General features: G+C 38.6%; 1 protein-coding gene across 3 annotated transcripts in view; it reads left to right on the top strand.

The window, feature by feature from the left end:
• The window catches only part of USP47 (ubiquitin specific peptidase 47), a 50,331-nt gene extending 31,919 nt beyond the window's left edge, over positions 1-18,412 (top strand). For 2 of the 3 annotated variants that reach the window (XM_083863673.1, XM_083863672.1), the window contains exons 11-28: positions 303-470; positions 1,973-2,104; positions 2,825-2,901; positions 3,210-3,265; positions 3,788-3,900; positions 4,785-4,889; positions 5,891-6,098; positions 6,512-6,627; positions 7,533-7,652; positions 8,885-9,668; positions 11,339-11,514; positions 11,664-11,744; positions 12,782-12,897; positions 13,605-13,723; positions 14,317-14,447; positions 15,790-15,837; positions 15,921-16,051; positions 17,012-18,412. In XM_083863673.1, coding sequence (XP_083719799.1) covers positions 303-470; positions 1,973-2,104; positions 2,825-2,901; positions 3,210-3,265; positions 3,788-3,900; positions 4,785-4,889; positions 5,891-6,098; positions 6,512-6,627; positions 7,533-7,652; positions 8,885-9,668; positions 11,339-11,514; positions 11,664-11,744; positions 12,782-12,897; positions 13,605-13,723; positions 14,317-14,447; positions 15,790-15,837; positions 15,921-16,051; positions 17,012-17,186 — 2,856 coding nt within the window. In that variant the 3' untranslated portion in view covers positions 17,187-18,412. The remainder of the gene's footprint in view (positions 1-302; positions 471-1,972; positions 2,105-2,824; positions 2,902-3,209; positions 3,266-3,787; positions 3,901-4,784; positions 4,890-5,890; positions 6,099-6,511; positions 6,628-7,532; positions 7,653-8,884; positions 9,669-11,338; positions 11,515-11,663; positions 11,745-12,781; positions 12,898-13,604; positions 13,724-14,316; positions 14,448-15,789; positions 15,838-15,920; positions 16,052-17,011) is intronic. The other variant, XM_083863674.1, reaches the window with a different exon arrangement.
• The last annotated feature ends 278 nt before the right edge of the window (positions 18,413-18,690 follow it).

Here is an 18,690-nt window from a genome sequence, read left to right as displayed (position 1 = left end):
CAGATTTCCAGGTACTGAATTGGGATAGCTAATGCGTGGAATAGGTTAGTAACAAATACAACCTTGCCAAGTCTGAAAGCTGCTAATAACCCTTCAGTTGCACACAGAGCCCAGGAGTACTGAAGAAGTGGACTGAAGACACCAACAGAAGCAAGTCAGTTCTTGGTGCTGAATTACAGAGTTATTTAAGTAATTTAAGTGTTTCATAGAGTGGATATTTTCATTTCACAGACACTGTTATTTCTTGTTCCATGTAACTTTTAATGTTGTATAATGTTAGTGTGTATGTCTTATTTTTTAAGAAGTCTCCTCAGACTGAGAGTTGCACTGATAGTGGAGCTGAAAATGAAGGCAGTTGTCACAGTGATCAGATGAGCAATGATTTTTCTAATGATGATGGAGTTGATGAAGGAATCTGCCTTGAAAGCAATAGTGCAGCAGAGAGGATCTCTAAAGCTGGCAGTGAAAAGGTATGATAAATAACACTGAGGTGTTGGATTCACCACCAGGATATTCCATGCCAGATTGCCTGCTGTGCACCATCATGCTCAGCAGGAAAAACTGGGGGCCTTCCAAAGTTGCTGTTGCTCAGATTCTGGCTGGGCATTGGTCTGCTGAGTTATGCCTTTGCATCACTGCACTATTAATTTTTTTGTGTGTTTCCTTTATTTATCAAACTGTCATTGTCACTTTTGCTCTTCTCATCTTCGCTGTCCCACTTGAGGGAGGTGAGAGGTTGAGAGTGTGTGAGTTTATTTAAATTTCCAAAAATTGATATTACAACAAAGGAAAGAATTCAACTCATTTGGAGGTCACCTGAGAATAATAATCTTCCCAGCTTGTCAGACTGAGAATTTCCAGTAACTTATTTTGGCAGCAGACCCTCAAACTGAAGACCTGTTTTGCCTTGTGAGCAGTGTTTTCACTTGTGGCCAGATGTCAAAGGCCTACCAGATTTAGTTGCAAAAGCATCTTGCAGATTAGTAGGGGAAGATTGGGAAGTTTTGACCAGTGGTACAGATGAAGCCAAGGGTCTAAACAATTAATTAAATATTCCTTCTGTCATCTTAATATAAAGGAATTAAATAGCAAATCAGTCCAGGATAGCAGCCATCCTACTGTGGGACATCAAGGTTGGTAGAGATCACTGATAAACTTAGCTGAGTTTTCATCAAAAATCTAGAACTTTATGGTAATGTCTACAATATGTATTTCATGTATTGTTATTCAGTGAACTCACCTGAAATTAGGCCAGTAGCTTTCATTCTGCCTTGTAGGAAGCTGTTTGGCCTCAGCTGGTGCTTTTGTAAAGTAACAGTTTCAAAGGCTTACTTGCGTGTTAATCTCCACATCTGGCCCTGTTTGTATTTACCTTGAACCATTTGAGAGGGATTTTTGGTGTATGTTATGAATACTGTTAGTCTTAGTTGGACATGATGAGAAAATGAATTCCAGTCACTTGACTGGAGCAAGACCAGAATATTTTACTGTGTCTGTTAATGCAAGTGGGATGTCTAAGTATTGACAGTAGCTTTGGCCAGTTATTTCATACTACTTGTTCTCAAGGCAAACAAGCTGTCAAGCCAAGAGTTTTGGTTTGGTCATCTTATTAATGGATGTGGGGTACGCTGAGAACATACAATGTTTCTTCTATATAATCTAAAAATATCCTTGTAACACTTGTGAGTCAGTATGGTTCAGTTTTATTTTTTAATTTGTATGCAGCACTGAAGGCAATGCCCTGTATTTCCAGCCATGAAAAAAAGTGTATGACAGCAAGTGTGCAGAAGGATGATAGCAAATAGACCTAAGCTTTGTAGCTACAAACTCCTGTGTAAAGTTTCTTTTACACAAATCCACTCTTTGCATCCAGCTATTTACATACCTGGGTTTGTGTCCTTGTTTTAAAGATTAACATTTGCTTGGCTTTTCTTCACTGAGTACATATAATACCTTTTCCTTTTCTCCACAGAGTTGTTTACTTTATGAACTCTTTTCTGTCATGGTTCATTCTGGAAGTGCTGCTGGTGGCCATTATTATGCCTGTATAAAATCTTTTAGTGATGATCAGTGGTACAGCTTTAATGATCAGCATGTTAGCAAGGTAAAAACAGTATTTTTAGTTATGTTTTCTACTCAGAGATGGGCCAGTAAGTCTCTGTTTTGTGGTTTTCCATTTAGCTGCCCATAAAACAAGATTCATTATATATATTTCAAGTATTTCCTTGATTTCATCCTCTCATCCTTGTGTCCTGCCTTATGCATATGTTTCACTCATTAGCTTAACTCATATCTAGGGGTTTGGAGTTTCTTTATTTCTTTATTATGTATTTTTGTGTGGTGGGGAAAGGAGTGTTTCTCCTTGGCAGTGGTGGTAGGATGGTTCCTAAAGAAGCCTTTATTCATGTAAAGACCAGGCTGGATTTAGAATTTTGCCTTCTGTACATATGAAGACCATTTCTTGCTTAGAGAAGTGTTTGTAGACCTGTTACAACCCAGGCTGTAAATTAAAGACTCTATTAAACCTGTCCAGCTGATGGTGTCCCAGCTATCATCCATAGGTACTGTTACAATCAGGAACTTCTATCTTTTTGTCTAGGAAGTTCCTACTTTAAAACCCAAAAATTTATGTTTGCATTCATTGGAAAATGGAGAACCAAATCACTTTGAAATTGTTTTTGGAAGTCAGCAAATAAGCAGAAATATTTTTAAAATTGGAATTATGAATAAAGTGTGTTGTGTAATGCCATGTTTCCTAGTGAGAATAAATGCATCTTGATTAGTAAATGTTTTTCAAATAATCATTACATTGATTTTCTGTTAGATAACTCAGGAAGATATTAAGAAAACATATGGAGGATCTTCTGGAAGCAGAGGCTATTATTCCAGTGCTTTTGCTAGGTTAGTAGTACTGTAATGTTACTTTTCTTTCTGGTAGTGTTTTAGTGTAATCAAATGAATGGCCAAGGTGCTGTGTTCCTAAGATGTTACCTTAAAATTATTAGCAGATGCTTCATGTAGTTCTAAGAACTACTCTGACTGCTGTTTCAGATCATTCAAATAATGTGATACTTATTTTTGAAAATCCTTCTTGGTTAGTGTGTTATTTAGTGTGACATAGCTCCTTACTGAAAGATAAACCAGAGCAGCTTCTGAAGCCAGTATTGTCTCCTGAGTGATAAATTGAGCTGTCTCTTCTCTTCCCCCAGCTCCACAAATGCTTACATGCTGATATACAGACTGAAAGATCCAACAAGAAATGCAAGTAAGTTAGATAGCTGTATTTGCAAAACTTGGGGGGTTTTTTAAACTTAAGTGTTGCGTGTTGTGGTTTTATTTCTTGCTATGAAACAATGTCAAAGTACACTAGTCTGCATGAAGTGCAATATTTATTTTATCACAATATAGATGATATCTTGAGACTTGTATTGTCAACAAATTCATTTTCTGGAAGAGTATTTGCATTTATTGTAAAAACAGGATCAAGTGCAGCCATCAGCTTTACTGTATTTCTTCACTACACAAAGCTTTGCATACGGGTACTGGAATCTTTTGCTACTATCACTTTCTTCTGTTGCTGATAACATAAGTAAGGGGAACAAGAGGCTGACTTCAGTTTAATTTAAATAATGGAAAAGAGAACAGGGCATGGTACAGTGGGAAATTTGTGTGGACAAAAGGGGTGAAAAGGCAAGAAAGATAACTCAAATATACCTGTAATGACTAAAGGGTTGCCTGCTGTGGAAAAACTATTTTTTTAAAACTATTGCTTTGTTTTTTCTGGCAGAGTTTCTTGAGGCACATGAATATCCAGAGCACATTAAACAATTGGTACAGAAAGAGAGAGAATTAGAAGAACAAGAGAAAAGGCAACGTGAAATTGAACGCAACACGTGCAAGGTTAGACTTTCTGCTGGACTGAGTAACAATACATTGCTAGTGGGAAATGTTTCTACAGTAAACAGTGTTTTTTTACTACAGTATAAGGACTCCTTTGTGCTAAATGTTTGCACTAACAATTATTTTAAATGAATTGCACACCTGTTGGAAACCTGTACATAGTGCAGGCATCTGTTAGAGGTATTCACCAGACATTTTTGTTGAATTCATGTGTTGCATGTGGGTTTGAATTTGGTATTTAAACCAAAACAAAACTAGTTAATCTGGCATCACTTATTTTCAGCAAAATTACTTCTAAAGAATGTGTAATGCTGCACGTTGTGTTTTGTATTGTTAAATCTTTTCATACTGCGACCCTTGACTTTGTGCAATGGTGTTTCTTAAACTAATTCTAAATAGTTACTTGGCAGAAAGAGCAGATTTTTTTCCAACCCTAGATTCAATAGTAACAAACAAAGTAGAACCTCAGTGCCTTACAAGCATGGCAGTCACCTGCTCTATCTGTGAATCAAATTATTGTTTTATGAGGAAGTTCTCTCATTGCAAAATGTGTAACTCTCTGTGTGAAAAAGAAATTTCACATTCGTTGTTGATATGTTCATTTTGCTTTGGAGCATTTGCTCACTGCCTGTGGCTACAAGATGTTCTGGTTGTAGAAGCTGTACCCTAGCTGGGAGAAAGATTTAGATACACACATATGCCTCGTGTGCCTTTGACATTTTCTGTCTGCAGTTGTGTAACCAGGAAAGGAAACCATCCCACAGCTGAAGCAGAGCTAAAGGTGTATTTCTTATTAGGTTTCTTAAATACGGGGTTTTCAACTTAAATAGAAAGATTTTTGAAAATTACTCCATGATCATTTTTCTTTCTTTTGAATTTCATAGATTAAATTATTCTGCATGCATCCTACAAAGCAAATAATGATGGAGAACAAATTGGAAGTTCATAAGGACAGAACACTGAAGGAAGCTGTGGAAATAGCTTACAAGGTATGCCATGCATAACAGGAGAGTTAAATTGTTTGATGTAGTGTTTTCTGCTGTGTGTCTTCAGATTTTAGGTTTGTAATACTGTGGGGAATGTTTGGGAGGGCTTGGCTGTGGGGTTTTTTGAGGAGGTTGGTTTTGGGGGCTGGGTCTTGGGAAGTTCTGTACGATGGGGGTTTTTGTTCTGTTTTTTTTCTAAAGATGTTCTAGTTTGCCATTATTGACCAAATTTCCTGCCAGTAGCCATCAGCTGATTGCTGATTGGAGTGATGCAGCCTGCCCTTGTAAAAGGCAGTGTGATCTGGTATACCCTTATTTTAAAATCAGAGAGTGGGAGCTGCTGTTAGACACACCGTGGCCTCAGCAAATTGAAAGAATTCTGAACACTTTTATTTGTGTTGCAGTAAAAATCTTGTATTAGATATGTAGTAACAGAGGTCTCAGGAATATTCCTGGGTAGCTAATTCAGTAACAGGAATGAATACCAAGGCATCTGTTGATCTCTGCCTTCCACAAACAGGTGGAAGCTGAAGACATCAGTTCTTGCTCACCTACTTGTACTGTTTGGTTCTTGCCATATATGTTTTTGGCTGGGAGAGCACCAGCAAGGCACTTCCAGATTTGGGATGTGCCAACATCTCCTTGAGATGCACAGAGAGTAATTAGTGGATGTGACTCCCTCAGGCCTCTAAGATGCCAGCTGGTGTAAGTGATAGGCAGTATATTCCTCTGAAAATGTGTCTGGGATCTGTCCTGAGTGGCTGTGTACATACTTGTCAAAATTCCCTCTTCTCTGCATTTTCATGCAAGCTTCTATTTGAATTTGGAAACATGTATATATGTTGCATGTGCATAAAATATCTATGATGTGTTTTCTAAAACCAAATTGACTGTTGTGAATTCAAGGGATTCCTGGATGTACTCACAGTGAGGTATTTCTAGCTTACAAGTTAAGAACTAAGCTGTTGCTAATGTTTGGGGGGCTCTGTGTGTGCACTTTGCAGCTGATGGATTTAGAAGAGGCTGTTCCCTTGGACTGCTGTCGCCTTGTCAAATACGATGAGTTCCACGACTACTTGGAGCGCTCGTATGAAGGAGAAGAGGATACCCCCATGGGTTTGTTACTTGGAGGGGTCAAGTCAACCTACATGTTTGACTTACTGCTGGAAACAAGAAGGCCTGACCAAGTTTTCCAGTGCTATAAGCCTGGTGGTAAGACATGTAATTACATATGTCCTTTTAGGTTATCCTTGTCTTATATTGTGTGATGGCACAAGCACAGACCTTGTGAACACCTCAGTATAAGGTGTTGAAAGAAAAAACCCTATATTTTACAGTCAGTATTCAGAACTACATGATGTGCTGTGCTGCTGACTTGCTTCTAGTTGAAGTAGGTCTAAGGTATACTAAAATTTCTCAAACTGGAAGGTTTTTTCTTTCTTGGCATTAAATTTGATTGGAAAACGTAATTCTGAAATTGGACTGCTTTTTAAGTTCTTACTGTTTGTATTTAATGCAACCCCTTAATTATTACATCAGAGAAGCATATGTGTGTTTTCTTTGCCTACTGAATTTTCTCTGTGTATATATATGTGACTTTGTTTTTTTTTTTCTCCTTCCTGCAGAGGTCATGGTAAAGGTTCACGTAGTTGACCTGAAGACTGAATCAGTTGCTCCTCCAATAAGTGTGCGAGCTTATTTGAATCAAACCGTTTCAGAGTTTAAACAGCTAATTTCAAAGGTAATTTCAATCCCTAAGGACTGGTGTTAAAGAGTTTTCATTCATTGTGACTGCGAAGTGTGCCATAATTTACATACCTAAAATGAGTGCCTGCAGCTTTTGCAGCTCATGCTGGGAGTGCTGCCCAGCAGGGTTCAGTTAGACTCTGCAGTTGAGTTTGTCCACCTGCTCACTCCTGCTGAAAGCAGCAGGCTGCTTATTGCTTCCATCCAGACTTAGCATCTTTAACAGACTCACTCAGAGTCCAGCTAGTGACAGAACTAGTGAACTGTTACCATACAACTGAACCAAAGTGTAGCTCCCCCCCACCTTTAGTATTTGAAACCTAGCATCCAGAGTTCTTTGTACAATCCCTTCTTTTTATCCCAGCAGCCACTTGTTACTAAGGTGCAAATTGATTTTTACATGGTTTTAAACCAAGGGATGTTGCTGCTTCCACTGCATTGGAAGACAGAGATTGCGTTTGCTCATTTCTGTATAAAATAATTTACTGGTTGGTGTAACTTCATGACATTTTTTATAAAATACGATTCCAGCCATTTGAGTTCAGTCTAACTCCTAATTAAGTGAGCAATGTGCAAAACCTGTTGTTAGAGAATATTTTTAATTTTCAGTTGGCTCATACATTAAAGATAAGACCATTGTCATAAATGATTTTCCAGTCCTCTGCAAAGCCAGACCATTTTATGCATCTGACTTTGGAAAAAATGACACTTGCTACATATTAAAGGGTAGAGGAAAGGCACTGGGACTGAACAGGTTTGGGTGGTTTCCCCCCACATTCTCTTGGGCAGTTTCGAAGCTGATAGACAAACCTGTGAATAATCCCAGAAATGAAGCACTTTTTTCAGTGTTGAAGGTGTGTGTGATGCACATGTTACCTCCCTGTCCATGTCCTGCTTTAGGCCACGCACCTGCCCGCTGACACCATGCGGGTGGTGTTGGAGAGGTGCTACAACGACCTGCGTCTGCTGAACGTGTCCAGCAAAACACTGAAAGCTGAAGGCTTCTTCAGAAGCAACAAGGTACATTCTCCGCTTTTTAAATTGTTCATGCCTTGTGCTTGTGTTTACCTGTCGTGTTCTAAAAGGCATGGAAGTATGTATGGAATTGATGATGGATAAATGTCACATATTTTGCTCTGCAGTGTGTGGGGTTTCTGTGCCCAGCACAGTGGTGCTGATGAACACTCTAGGCTATATATGAAACCAAGTGTACATAGGAGAGAGCAGATTAAAAGTCAGACATCTGGCTGTTACTCTAGTTCAGGTGATGCTGAGCTTAATAGCCTTATGATGATGAATGGTTACAACTCAAGCATTCTTAGGGAGCAAAGATTGATATATTGCTATGAAGCCTGCTGGATGTGTTTGCTAAATGATCTGCTCTCAGTATTAAACTTACTAAAAAACAAATACCAAAACTTAAAGCAAGTTTTTGGTGGGTTTCTGTCTTAAATTCAGTAGTTTTCACTATGAAGATTCCCCCTGGACAATTTACATTATATTTTTGGAAAAAGACTTCTAATAAGTATTTCCAATAATAATTGTGTAATACATTCAGAAAAATAATAACTTAGTGCTCAAATAACTTTAACGTTTTAAATGCATTTTTTGCCCTTTTTACTACAGTAGAAAGCACATCTTTTAGCACATCCTCTGCATCTGAAGTTAAAGCTCAGTGTTAAATCTTCTTGATGAAGAAAGATTAAGGAAGGCTTTGATGGCTCATAGCTGAGCAGTACAGTAACACTGAGCTGTTATTCACTTACTTAGAGCCTTTCACAATCAGTGTTGCTACAACACGGAGCCCTTTGACAAAGGGAAGATAGACATTTAATTTGTACTACTGCTTGCACATGTGTACATTTAAAACTTCCTTATGGCACTGTACTAGAAAATAAAGACACAGTCTGCTGCAGTGGTGGGGCTCAGTGCCACCATAAGAATGCTTTGCACAGGTGAAGGGTGTGCACAGAGTGATCTATGGATCCACTTCTGAACATGTTTACTGCAGATGGGCAGTCTGCTTACATTTCACTTCAGCCTTAACATGGAAAACAAGGAAAAGTTTTATACTTTATTATACTGCAGGCTCCTCAGTCTGTCTTTTTTCTAAGCATGTATTTTAACATTTTGATAAAAGGTGATATTTCTCGATGGCATTATTTCTAATCTGTGCACAACCCCGTGCTTGCTATTTGCTTGTTATTTATTTGAAATAACACTAGGTGATGCACCACTTCTTTTGTGTTCAGGTGTTCATTGAAAGCTCGGAGTCCTTGGACCGTCATGTGACGTACACAGACTCTCAGCTGTGGAAGCTGCTGGATCGCCACGCAAACACCATCAGACTGTACGTTTCCTTGCCAGAGCAAGCTCCTGCATCCCAGCTCAGACGGGCACTTTATCAGAAGTCTACTGGGGGTGCAGGCAACTTGGAGGAGCCTTGTGAAAGAGTAAAAGGACCTGTAGGTAATATGAAATCTGTAGAGGCAATTTTGGAAGAAAGCACTGAAAAACTTAAAAGCTTGTCCCTGCAGCAACAGCAGCAGCAGGAGGGAGATAATGGAGACAGCAGCAAAAGCACAGAAGCCAGTGATTTTGAAAACATTGAATCACCTTTAAATGAAATAGACTCTTCAGCATCAGCAGAAAACAGAGAACTTGACAACCAAATTCAGGTTTCTGATCCAGAGAATTTGCAGTCCGAGGAGCGGTCGGACTCAGACGTCAATAACGACAGGAGTACAAGTTCAGTGGACAGTGACATCCTCAGCTCCAGCCACAGCAGTGACACTTTGTGCAACGTGGACAATGCCCCCTTGCCCCTGGCTAATGGGCTGGACTCTCACAGCATCACCAGTAGCAGGCGATCAAAAGCCAATCAGGGCAAGAAGGAAACCTGGGACACAGCAGAGGAGGATTCTGGAACAGACAGTGAATATGATGAAAGTGGCAAGAGCAGAGGAGAAGCACAGTATATGTACTTTAAATCAGAGCCCTACACTGCAGAGGAGGGTTCAGGAGAAGGGCAAAAATGTATGTATTCTTTTTTAAGCACCTTAAAATAATTCTGTGGGTTTTACTACTTAATTCATATGCCGCATTAAAAAAGTCTAATGGCAGTATTGAAAAGCTTGATTATAATGTCAAATTAAAGCTAATGAAAGTGCAGACAGGATGTGATGTTCAGCAAAAATCTAGCCTAATTTTGATCTTGTAATAAGTGATTACATATTTGAAAAGTGTCTTGCTCTTTTGTTTCTAAGAAAATGAACATCTACTTATGTGTATTGATAATGTTCCCTGGAGAACAAGCTGAGTTGTCTTCCAGTGAAAGGATGATAGTTGCATCTGCTGCTGCTGATTCACCTGTTTCAGAATGCACTTATTTAATGTGGTTAAAACAGCATATTTCTGTTACCATTTAGACTGACAAACCTGAAAAGTCCTAGTCATTTGACCATGAAAGGAAAATTCGAATATACTTAATACTGACAATTTAATTCACTAAGTGAAATACAGTGAGGTATATGGCTAACATGAAAGTGTCCAAACAAGTTCAGTAAAAGAGCCTAAGTGGTATATAGTTGTCATAAAAAGAAATAATTTCAACAGTGCTCTGTACTTGCATGTGCTTTATAACTAACAGAATAATAATTACAGAATAGCATGATGTAAGGTAAATATTGTAAAAGGGAAAGGCTTTCATGTCAATCCAGAAACTGATTGTAATAGTAATAGATAAAGAAGAATGTTGCACAGAGAAACTGATTTGGATCTGCTAAAGCTTTGATAAAATTACTCCTTTAGCTTGGAATGGTCTTCCTTAGGGTCTATTTCTGAATTGCTGTCATTTTTCCTTGTTTTGTTTTGGTAGGTCAGTTGGATTCAGGAATTATTTATTTGCAGTAGTTTTGATGTTAATAATCAACCGCGTAAATGATTATTGTGAGGGGGAAGCTTTTATTTTTAGTATAATTTATTTGTTCACTTTAGTATTCTGAGTAGTTTATTCTAGAGCATCATGACATTGTATAAACACAACATTGTTTGTAGTGTAGTACAAATTGCATGTATTAAGAAACACAATTTCCAAAGATAAACTATTCCTTTTACTTTCCAGAATTTCATGGTACTACAGTTTTTCCTTAATTACAACATCATTCCATGAAAAAGTCCCTTAATCTGGATTTGAGCTTGTCTTATGATACCCTATGGCCTTCCAGAACATGGAATTAACCTTTTTAATGCTGAAAGCCAGGAAGGAAAATAGGAGGGGTTGGGTGGCCTGTGCCTGGCCAGTCCCAGCACTAAAGCAATTTCCTCTCCCTTGAGGCAGGGAAGGCTGTAGGAGCATTATCTGCAATTGCTCCATGGAATTCTGTTTGTTTTCTTTCTGAACAGGCAAGGTACTACTTTGCTGTACTGCATCACTGAATGCAAACCAGGGCAGTTTGGAGCTGCTGTGTCCCCCAGAATATCTGCCCATAAACACTTAAAATACAGCAAAGGTTTTAAAGGTTATGATAATGTCATTAGATAAAATGTATTTAGCCATTAACCATAATTCTGGCTTTTCAGTACTGTTTTCTGCAACTGCTAACTCTGAATATATAGAAATTGTATGTGAGAATGTTTGTGGGTTTTTTGGTTTTTTTTTTGGTAGCAAGGTGTTTCATACCATTTTTATCTTTGTTTTTGCTTAGGGCTGATGGTTCATGTTGATAAAAGAATTACACTGTCTGCCTTCAAGCAACACTTGGAGCCTTTTGTTGGAGTTCCATCTTCTCACTTCAAAGTCTTTAGAGTCTATGCCAGCAATCAAGAGTTTGAGAGTGTTCGGCTGAATGAGACCCTCTCGTCATTCTCTGATGACAATAAGGTTATTTAGAAGTTATTTTGAATCATTGAAAGTGTATTACAATATAGATAAAGTTAATTTTCAACAGGTGAAATAATTATTTTGGCCTTGGTAGCATGTTACAAAATACAATTCTGATTTTGACACTAGTTCTTCCTTTTGCATTCTAGATAACTATTAGACTTGGAAGAGCCCTTAAGAAGGGTGAATACAGAGTTAAAGTCTATCAACTCTTGGTAAATGAGCCTGAGGTAAGGCATTGAATGTTTCAATAGCAATTCATGAAAATTTTAAAATGTGCTTTGATCAAAGTTTTGCTTTGAAATCCTGGAAGAAAGTGAAACTCCTTCTTTTCTTCACATTTCCCTGCAAGTTTTTCTGGATTTAGAAAGGGAGTTTGAGATGATTTCTGTTCTAAGTCTGCAACTGGAATGTGATTTACACTCTCTCTCAAGTGTCTTTATTTCTGTAGCATAAATGGAGGACAAGTGAATTGTTTTTTGTTTCCCTTAAATGCATGACAGTCACCTCGTGTTCTCTCCAGAGAAGAAACTGTGTTTGCTTGTGGCTGTGGTTTTCAGTGATGCTGAACTGATCTAATTCATCCCATTCATGTGCTTCAGATAATGCTTGTCAGGGGGGTTATGTGGATAATGGTCCTCTCTGCATAAGGCAAGCCTGAAACAAAAGTGTCTCTCTTGCACTAAAGCAGCTCATAAGCTTGTTATGTCTTCTGGGATATGAAAGATACAGAAGTGGTTATATAGACTGTAGACTGGATACATTGCAGTCTTTAGAAGTTGACTTTGTATGCACTCTTATTTTATTTTTTGGACAAAACTGCAGAATATGTGTTAATGATGGATAAGAGACTAAGCTGAACTGCTACAGCAGTGAATAAGATAAATTTAAAGGCAGCTTCCATGGAGTCATGGAGTTGTGTCTGATCCGTGAAAGCCAAGAAAGTGGCATTTTTATGAGGATGTGGCTTACTTAATTTGAAAGCTCCTTTGCCATTATGTGGAATGTGAATGTAATGGTAGCAGGAGCACAGCACAGGCAGTATTTCTGCCCAGGCAGTCAGAAGGTTGGAGTGCCCTGCCAAAGGGCTGCTGCTACGAAAATTAGTTACTCCCCGTTTCAATGAATTTGCTGACTGCCTTGTTAATGAGAAACCTCCTACTGATCTTTTTGCCAGGTGCATGGGGACTGGTCACAAAGCATAAACGGAGGTAGTTTAGTGTTCAAAAGAATTCTGTCTTTAGTCTCTTTCTCTTTATGTTCACAGCCATGCAAGTTTCTTCTAGATGCAGTTTTTGCTAAAGGAATGACTGTCCGACAGTCCAAAGAGGAGCTGCTTCCTCAGCTTCGAGAGCAATGTGGCCTAGACTTGACAATTGACAGGTAAACCTGATTAAATACCATATTAAAATGTGTTTGGGGATTTCTTTCCTCTTGTGGAGAAAGAAAGTAATGAAAGAAGCAGAAATAAATTGCTGTGGTCTTTGAATCAGTTTGTGAATACAAACACCAGTTCAGCAATTCTTGGCTTTCATCTCACACAGAATGAATTCTGGAGGGGATAACATTTACATAGAATTGCCTGTGTGCAACATGTCTGCAGCTTTAGATCTCTCTAATGATGATTTCCTTTAGAAAGGGTAACATTAGGTAAATCAATTCTTAAAAAAGCCACCTGCTGTCTACCTGCAAGCCCAGCATAGATCACTGCAGCAGACTGTTTGTGCAGGCTCATTGTATGTGTGTACAGCACTGATCTGATCTGTCTGCCCTTTACCATAATTGGGTAATCCCTGATTAGAAAATGGTTTTCCTTTACATCCCTACATATTTCCTGCACTGAACAAATGGAATACAGACTGGTTTCCCTTGTGTTTATGAATGATTCAGCACTAAGCCAAGCAGTGACACCTGGCTGTCAGGACTGTTTCAGAACGTTAAACTTGTTCCTGTTAAACTTCACCAAACCTTGAATCAATGAATTGTAGTATTTCAGTTTTGTCAGAAAATACTGAGTTTTGATCTCTGGCAGTGCTAAATGTTCATAAATAGATAGAAGCTCACTGGGGCTTTTTGTGATGTATTTACAGGTTTCGCCTACGAAAGAAAACCTGGAAGAATCCAGGCACTGTGTTTCTGGATTATCATATCTATGAAGAAGATATCAATATTTCCAGCAACTGGGAGGTCTTCTTAGAAATACTTGATGGTAATGATTTATTTTCGAGTTGGTATTGGTGATGACTAGGTAGCTGAAATATGTGCATGCAGGTACATGATACATTTGTGTAATTTTAAATCGGCACAGCAGTTCAGTCATTTAGTAGTTTTCAGACAGGATTGAAAAAACACTTCTATCATGAAGGAATTTGGAACAGAAACTTTTGTTCATCAAAACAATTTTGGAATCAAATATTAGAGAGCAGAATGTTTCTGAAATTCTGCTTAAGTATCATTTAAATTATGCCACTTCTTAAGCATTCCTTAAGCATATACATTTAAAATCTTGTTTCTGAATTCAAAACCATAATTTAAGGGTAAGAAAAGTAGGCCTCAAGGAGATTGTGCCCATAAAAAATTCCTTTAAAGGAGCTGATAACAGAATACTTCAAATAAATCATAGTCGTTTCCTCTTCCCCTTTTTTACAAGTGAACTGCTTGCAGCACACTCGTTTACTTAATTTGTGCATGTATCTCTAGGGCAGTCTTCCACATTAGAGTATCTTCAAGCTATGGACAAACCCTAATTTAAAATAGGATATTTTGTGATATTGATACCAAAAAATTCTCTTTCTTTACTAGGAGTAGAAAAGATGAAATCCATGTCACAACTTGCTGTTTTATCGAGACGATGGAGGCCATCAGAGATGAAATTAGATTCTTTCCAGGAAGTAGTACTAGAAAGCAGCAGTGTGGAAGAATTAAAAGAGAAGGTAAAATGTGTAACATGAATGCAAGTTTCTTGTGATGACCAAAAGCCTTATTGATGTTCTCTGGTGGGAAGCACAAGGATGTCATAACTCCAGAAAACTTGTTGCATGGCGATTTTTTTTCCTCAGGAACTAATAACCTGTCCCATCCCATTACCAAACCACATGAATTATCAACTTTACTTCTTAGTTTCACATAATTGTCTGGTCTCAAAGTATTCAGGTGAATACATGCAAAGAAAAAGTCACATCTTGAAGTTTAAGCAGCTTAATAGTACCTGTGTCCCATATCCTCAAGAAACACACATGAAAGAAAAGCTGAGTTATTGGCTCTTGGTGTTATTTTCAAGCTAATGTTTTGTTATTCCAAAATACCAAACCTTTCAGCCTCCTCATTTGAGTTTGAGAGCTGTTGCTGAGGGGGTGGTGTTGCTGAATGAAGTAGGTTGAACTATGTTTTTGTTGGAAAGAAGTATGGCTGTGGTATGGTTAGGTTTTACTTAAGGCCAGGATGCTCTAACAGGTAAGCAGAGCTGTATCATCCCAGCAGAAATCTGTCAGGAGTGTCTCCTGTTGAGACACTGTTAATCCAGTGTATCACAGGATCCATTCTTGGAGAAGTGTTTATTGATACGTGCCAATACCTAGTTTTTAGGAGGCCACCTTGGATGTTGAGGTCAGTAAAAATGCTGGTGTCAGTGACCCTGAGAATTGATAAATTTAGGGGTGTTAGTTCACAGGCTGGGTTCGTGTTTTACACAGGTTAAGCTATGGGCTGCTTTCTTGCATTCCTCAGGTAGAAATGAAGTTAAAACTACAGGTTCTTGCATGCAGTCATTTCCTCCTCGCTTGTATCTGAAGAAAGAGTTGGCTACCCTTGTTTTCTTGCCTTAAGAATTGATGTGCAAGGAGAAATTTTATTTTTTAAAGTTCTGGTAGGAAGTGCAGGTGTTTGGAGGTGGGTCTTAGTCATGCATATTTTCCAGCTGTGCCCTCTCCCAGGTTGACTGGATAACACCTTCCACGTCACACAGGGTTTAACATGAGACACTTGGCCTCTTTGTATCTTGGAACTTGAATGTTATTAATTAATTGTTTCTATGACCTTTTTTTGTCTCCCCTTCAGTATTAAGAGAAGTGTGATGAAATGCTGTCACAGCAAGCGTCACTTGTGACACACGCTGGTAACTTCAGAAATGTTAAGAATGTGTACTTGTCACTGTAATTTTGTACACTGGAGGACTTGCAGATAATTCAAGTTCTAGATTTGGCAACTATTGACTTTATGTAGACAGTGTGGAATGTTGCTTTGGAATAGTATTAAATCCACCATTTCTCTTCACAGCTAAGTGAAATAAGTGGAATACCCTTAGAAAACATCGAATTTGCAAAGGTAAGTAAGAATTAGTGTATTTTAATGGCACAGATGTGTGATAATGAGTCTTATTGTATTCACTAAGTAATTGCTTTTTTCAGGGTAGAGGAACCTTTCCATGTGACATTTCCATACTAGAGATTCATCAAGACTTGGACTGGAATCCGAAAGTATCTACATTGAATGTGTGGCCCCTGTACATTTGTGATGATGGTGCAGTAATATTTTATAGGTATGTATTTCATTACAGTATAATAAACCACACCAAAAAAAAGCTGTGGTTAACATTTGTGGGGTGATGTAATGCACAGGAACATAAAGTACTCTTTGTTACCTTAAAGGAAAGGTCTGGGATATTTGTGCTCCTCAGCTTCCTAAAAGCCTGAATATTAATTAAGTTTAAGAAAATGAGCACTGCACCTTTTTACTCAATCCTCCCTCCCAAACCACTGAAATTAAAGCTAGTTGCTATGCTTGAGTGTGTATCTGGATTCTATTTCTTAAAATAGAACCATATCCCACATGGACTTAGTGAGAGTCTTGCTGTAGGTTTCAGAGACCAAGGATTTTATTGTCTGACTTTATTCCTTTGAGAAATTAGTATGGATTCTTTCTAAAAAGCCTGTTATGCTAAAAATCATGTTAATGTGAAAAATGTTCATCAGCTGGTGGCAGTAGCCCAGGGTAGGAGCTGAGAACTGAGAGCTTGAAAATTGTCATTTCTCCTAAACTTGGTGAGTGGGGCAACCTCATGGACACACTGCTGTGGCATTTTGCATAATTGCATGTGAGCTGGGGAAAAACAGCTGGTTAATAATGTGCTGGTCCTGATGAAAATGATTTGGGAGAACATTTGGTAAGGACTGGCTGACACGCTGCTTCCAGATGTTGGCACTGAGACCAAAAGCAGAGCACATCTGTGGTTGTCTATAAAGAACAGGACTAAGAGAGATGGAGGAGTATGGGCTTGTTCCTTGCCCTGGTCTGTAGTCAGGCAGAACACTAAATGCTTCTGCTGGAAAAGCAGGTTTAGACACATTGCCTGTTCCTGCAGAATAAAGCAATCCCTGAGAAGTACTATGCTTAGTTGTGGTTTTTACTAGGATGCTCCAAGCAAAAAAAAAAAAAAAAGGCAGAAGTCTACTTGTCTTTACTGTACTGATCTGAATTTGAACATGTGTTTACATTTTAGGGATAAAACTGAAGAATTAATGGAATTAACAGATGAGCAAAGAAATGAACTGATGAAAAAAGAAAGCAGCAGACTCCAGAAAACTGGACACCGGGTAACCTACTCTCCCCGCAAAGAAAAAGCACTAAAAATTTATCTGGATGGAGCACCAAATAAAGATTTGACTCAAGACTGATACTTGCTATAGCATTTTCCCTGGGGAATTTTTTTTGTTTCCAATCAAAAGGTTCACTACTACTGTGTAGTGCCATTACGGCAGGACATTCATTAGGTGTAAAGTGCTGACACCAGCAGAGCCGGGCGTGCCGGCCGCAGGCAGGGCCCCGCTGGGCACTGTGGGACTTGGAATCATGTTGTGCACTATAGTCAAATGTACTGTAAAGCTAAAAGGGATGTGCAAATAAAAGATTAGAACTCAAAAAAGCGGGCGGGGAGGGAAATGAGTGGAAGTTGTTGAGGACAGTGTGCACATAGTAGCTAGTGAAACTAGCCTCCAACAGGATACTCATAGCTTAATAATAAAAGCTGTGCAAAGGCCATGAAAGAATCCTTTTCTCTTGTTTGTTTCACTGATACACGCATTACCTCATCAGAGAGTCTGGAGTAAACGTTAATACATTGGTTCTAGGAAAGCAGCGGGGAAGGGCCGGGCGTGGGAGTGCTGCAAGTGTCAGGTTTTAGAATATTCTTCCATAAAACAGGGGCTCTGAGAGGTGTCTGCAGGAAGCTACCGGCAGGCGTTGTTTGTTTGCAGAAGTGCTGTTGTAAGGTAAAGTGGTTTTAATAGGTTACCAATGAGCAGCTCTAGTGTATTGCGTTCGATGTGTAAATAAAATCTGCCCTATCCATTTACCAGAACTGCAGTTCAGCTAGTTACCATGCTATTTCTTTACACATATCAACATTCATTGTGTACATTTGGAAGTATAGTTGCCTATTTAAATTTGTATTCATTTTATGTTTGACGATGCTGGGTACTTTAGGGTTGTACTTCCCCTTGTTAATGAAGTTTTTGTTCTGTTCCGCTACTTTTTGTACATTTTGTTTTTAAGACTATTACAAGTTTGCATCTTCACCTGCTGAAAGTCAGTTTATTTTTCCCAGAGCTGATTCCATAGCTAGCTATATGTAGTCAAATATTGGGGCAACCTCTTAACACCTCAACGTACGAACTTGGTAGTTCAGGCTGTGGTGCAAAGACTGATGCAGTCAACATGATTTCATTGCAAAGCCTAGGAACAGCAATTTTTTGCTTTGGTCCATAAAGATCAATAGAGAACAATTCTCCATAGTTTTTGGAAAAACCACCTAATTTATAACAATCAAAAGATTTTTGGTAAACTTTTTCATGCCAGATGCTGTTTACAACAATGAACATGCCAATAAAACATTTGTTCATTCTGTTGTGTTATTTTAATCATTAAATGCTGTGTTTTTTATTTAAAAAAATATGGAATTGTTTCATGGAAATAGAGAATTGCCCAAGGCTGGAATTGCGAGGCTGTGTGTTTGTGTGTATGTGCACACCCCCTCCATGTACAGAGTGTTACCAGGAGTTGGTTTATAGCCTGGCTGGCTGCTGCTGCTCTTTACATTCACACCAATTTTTTCTTCAGTTGTGAGCTTCCTTTTCCAGAACTGAATTTCTCACCAGTGAAAGCTCCAAGTTCCAAGTACGA

This window comes from Zosterops lateralis (genome assembly GCF_965231275.1).
Source record: "Zosterops lateralis genome assembly, chromosome: 6".
Taxonomy (NCBI): domain Eukaryota; kingdom Metazoa; phylum Chordata; class Aves; order Passeriformes; family Zosteropidae; genus Zosterops; species Zosterops lateralis.
This window is presented reverse-complemented; position numbering and strand designations above follow the sequence as displayed.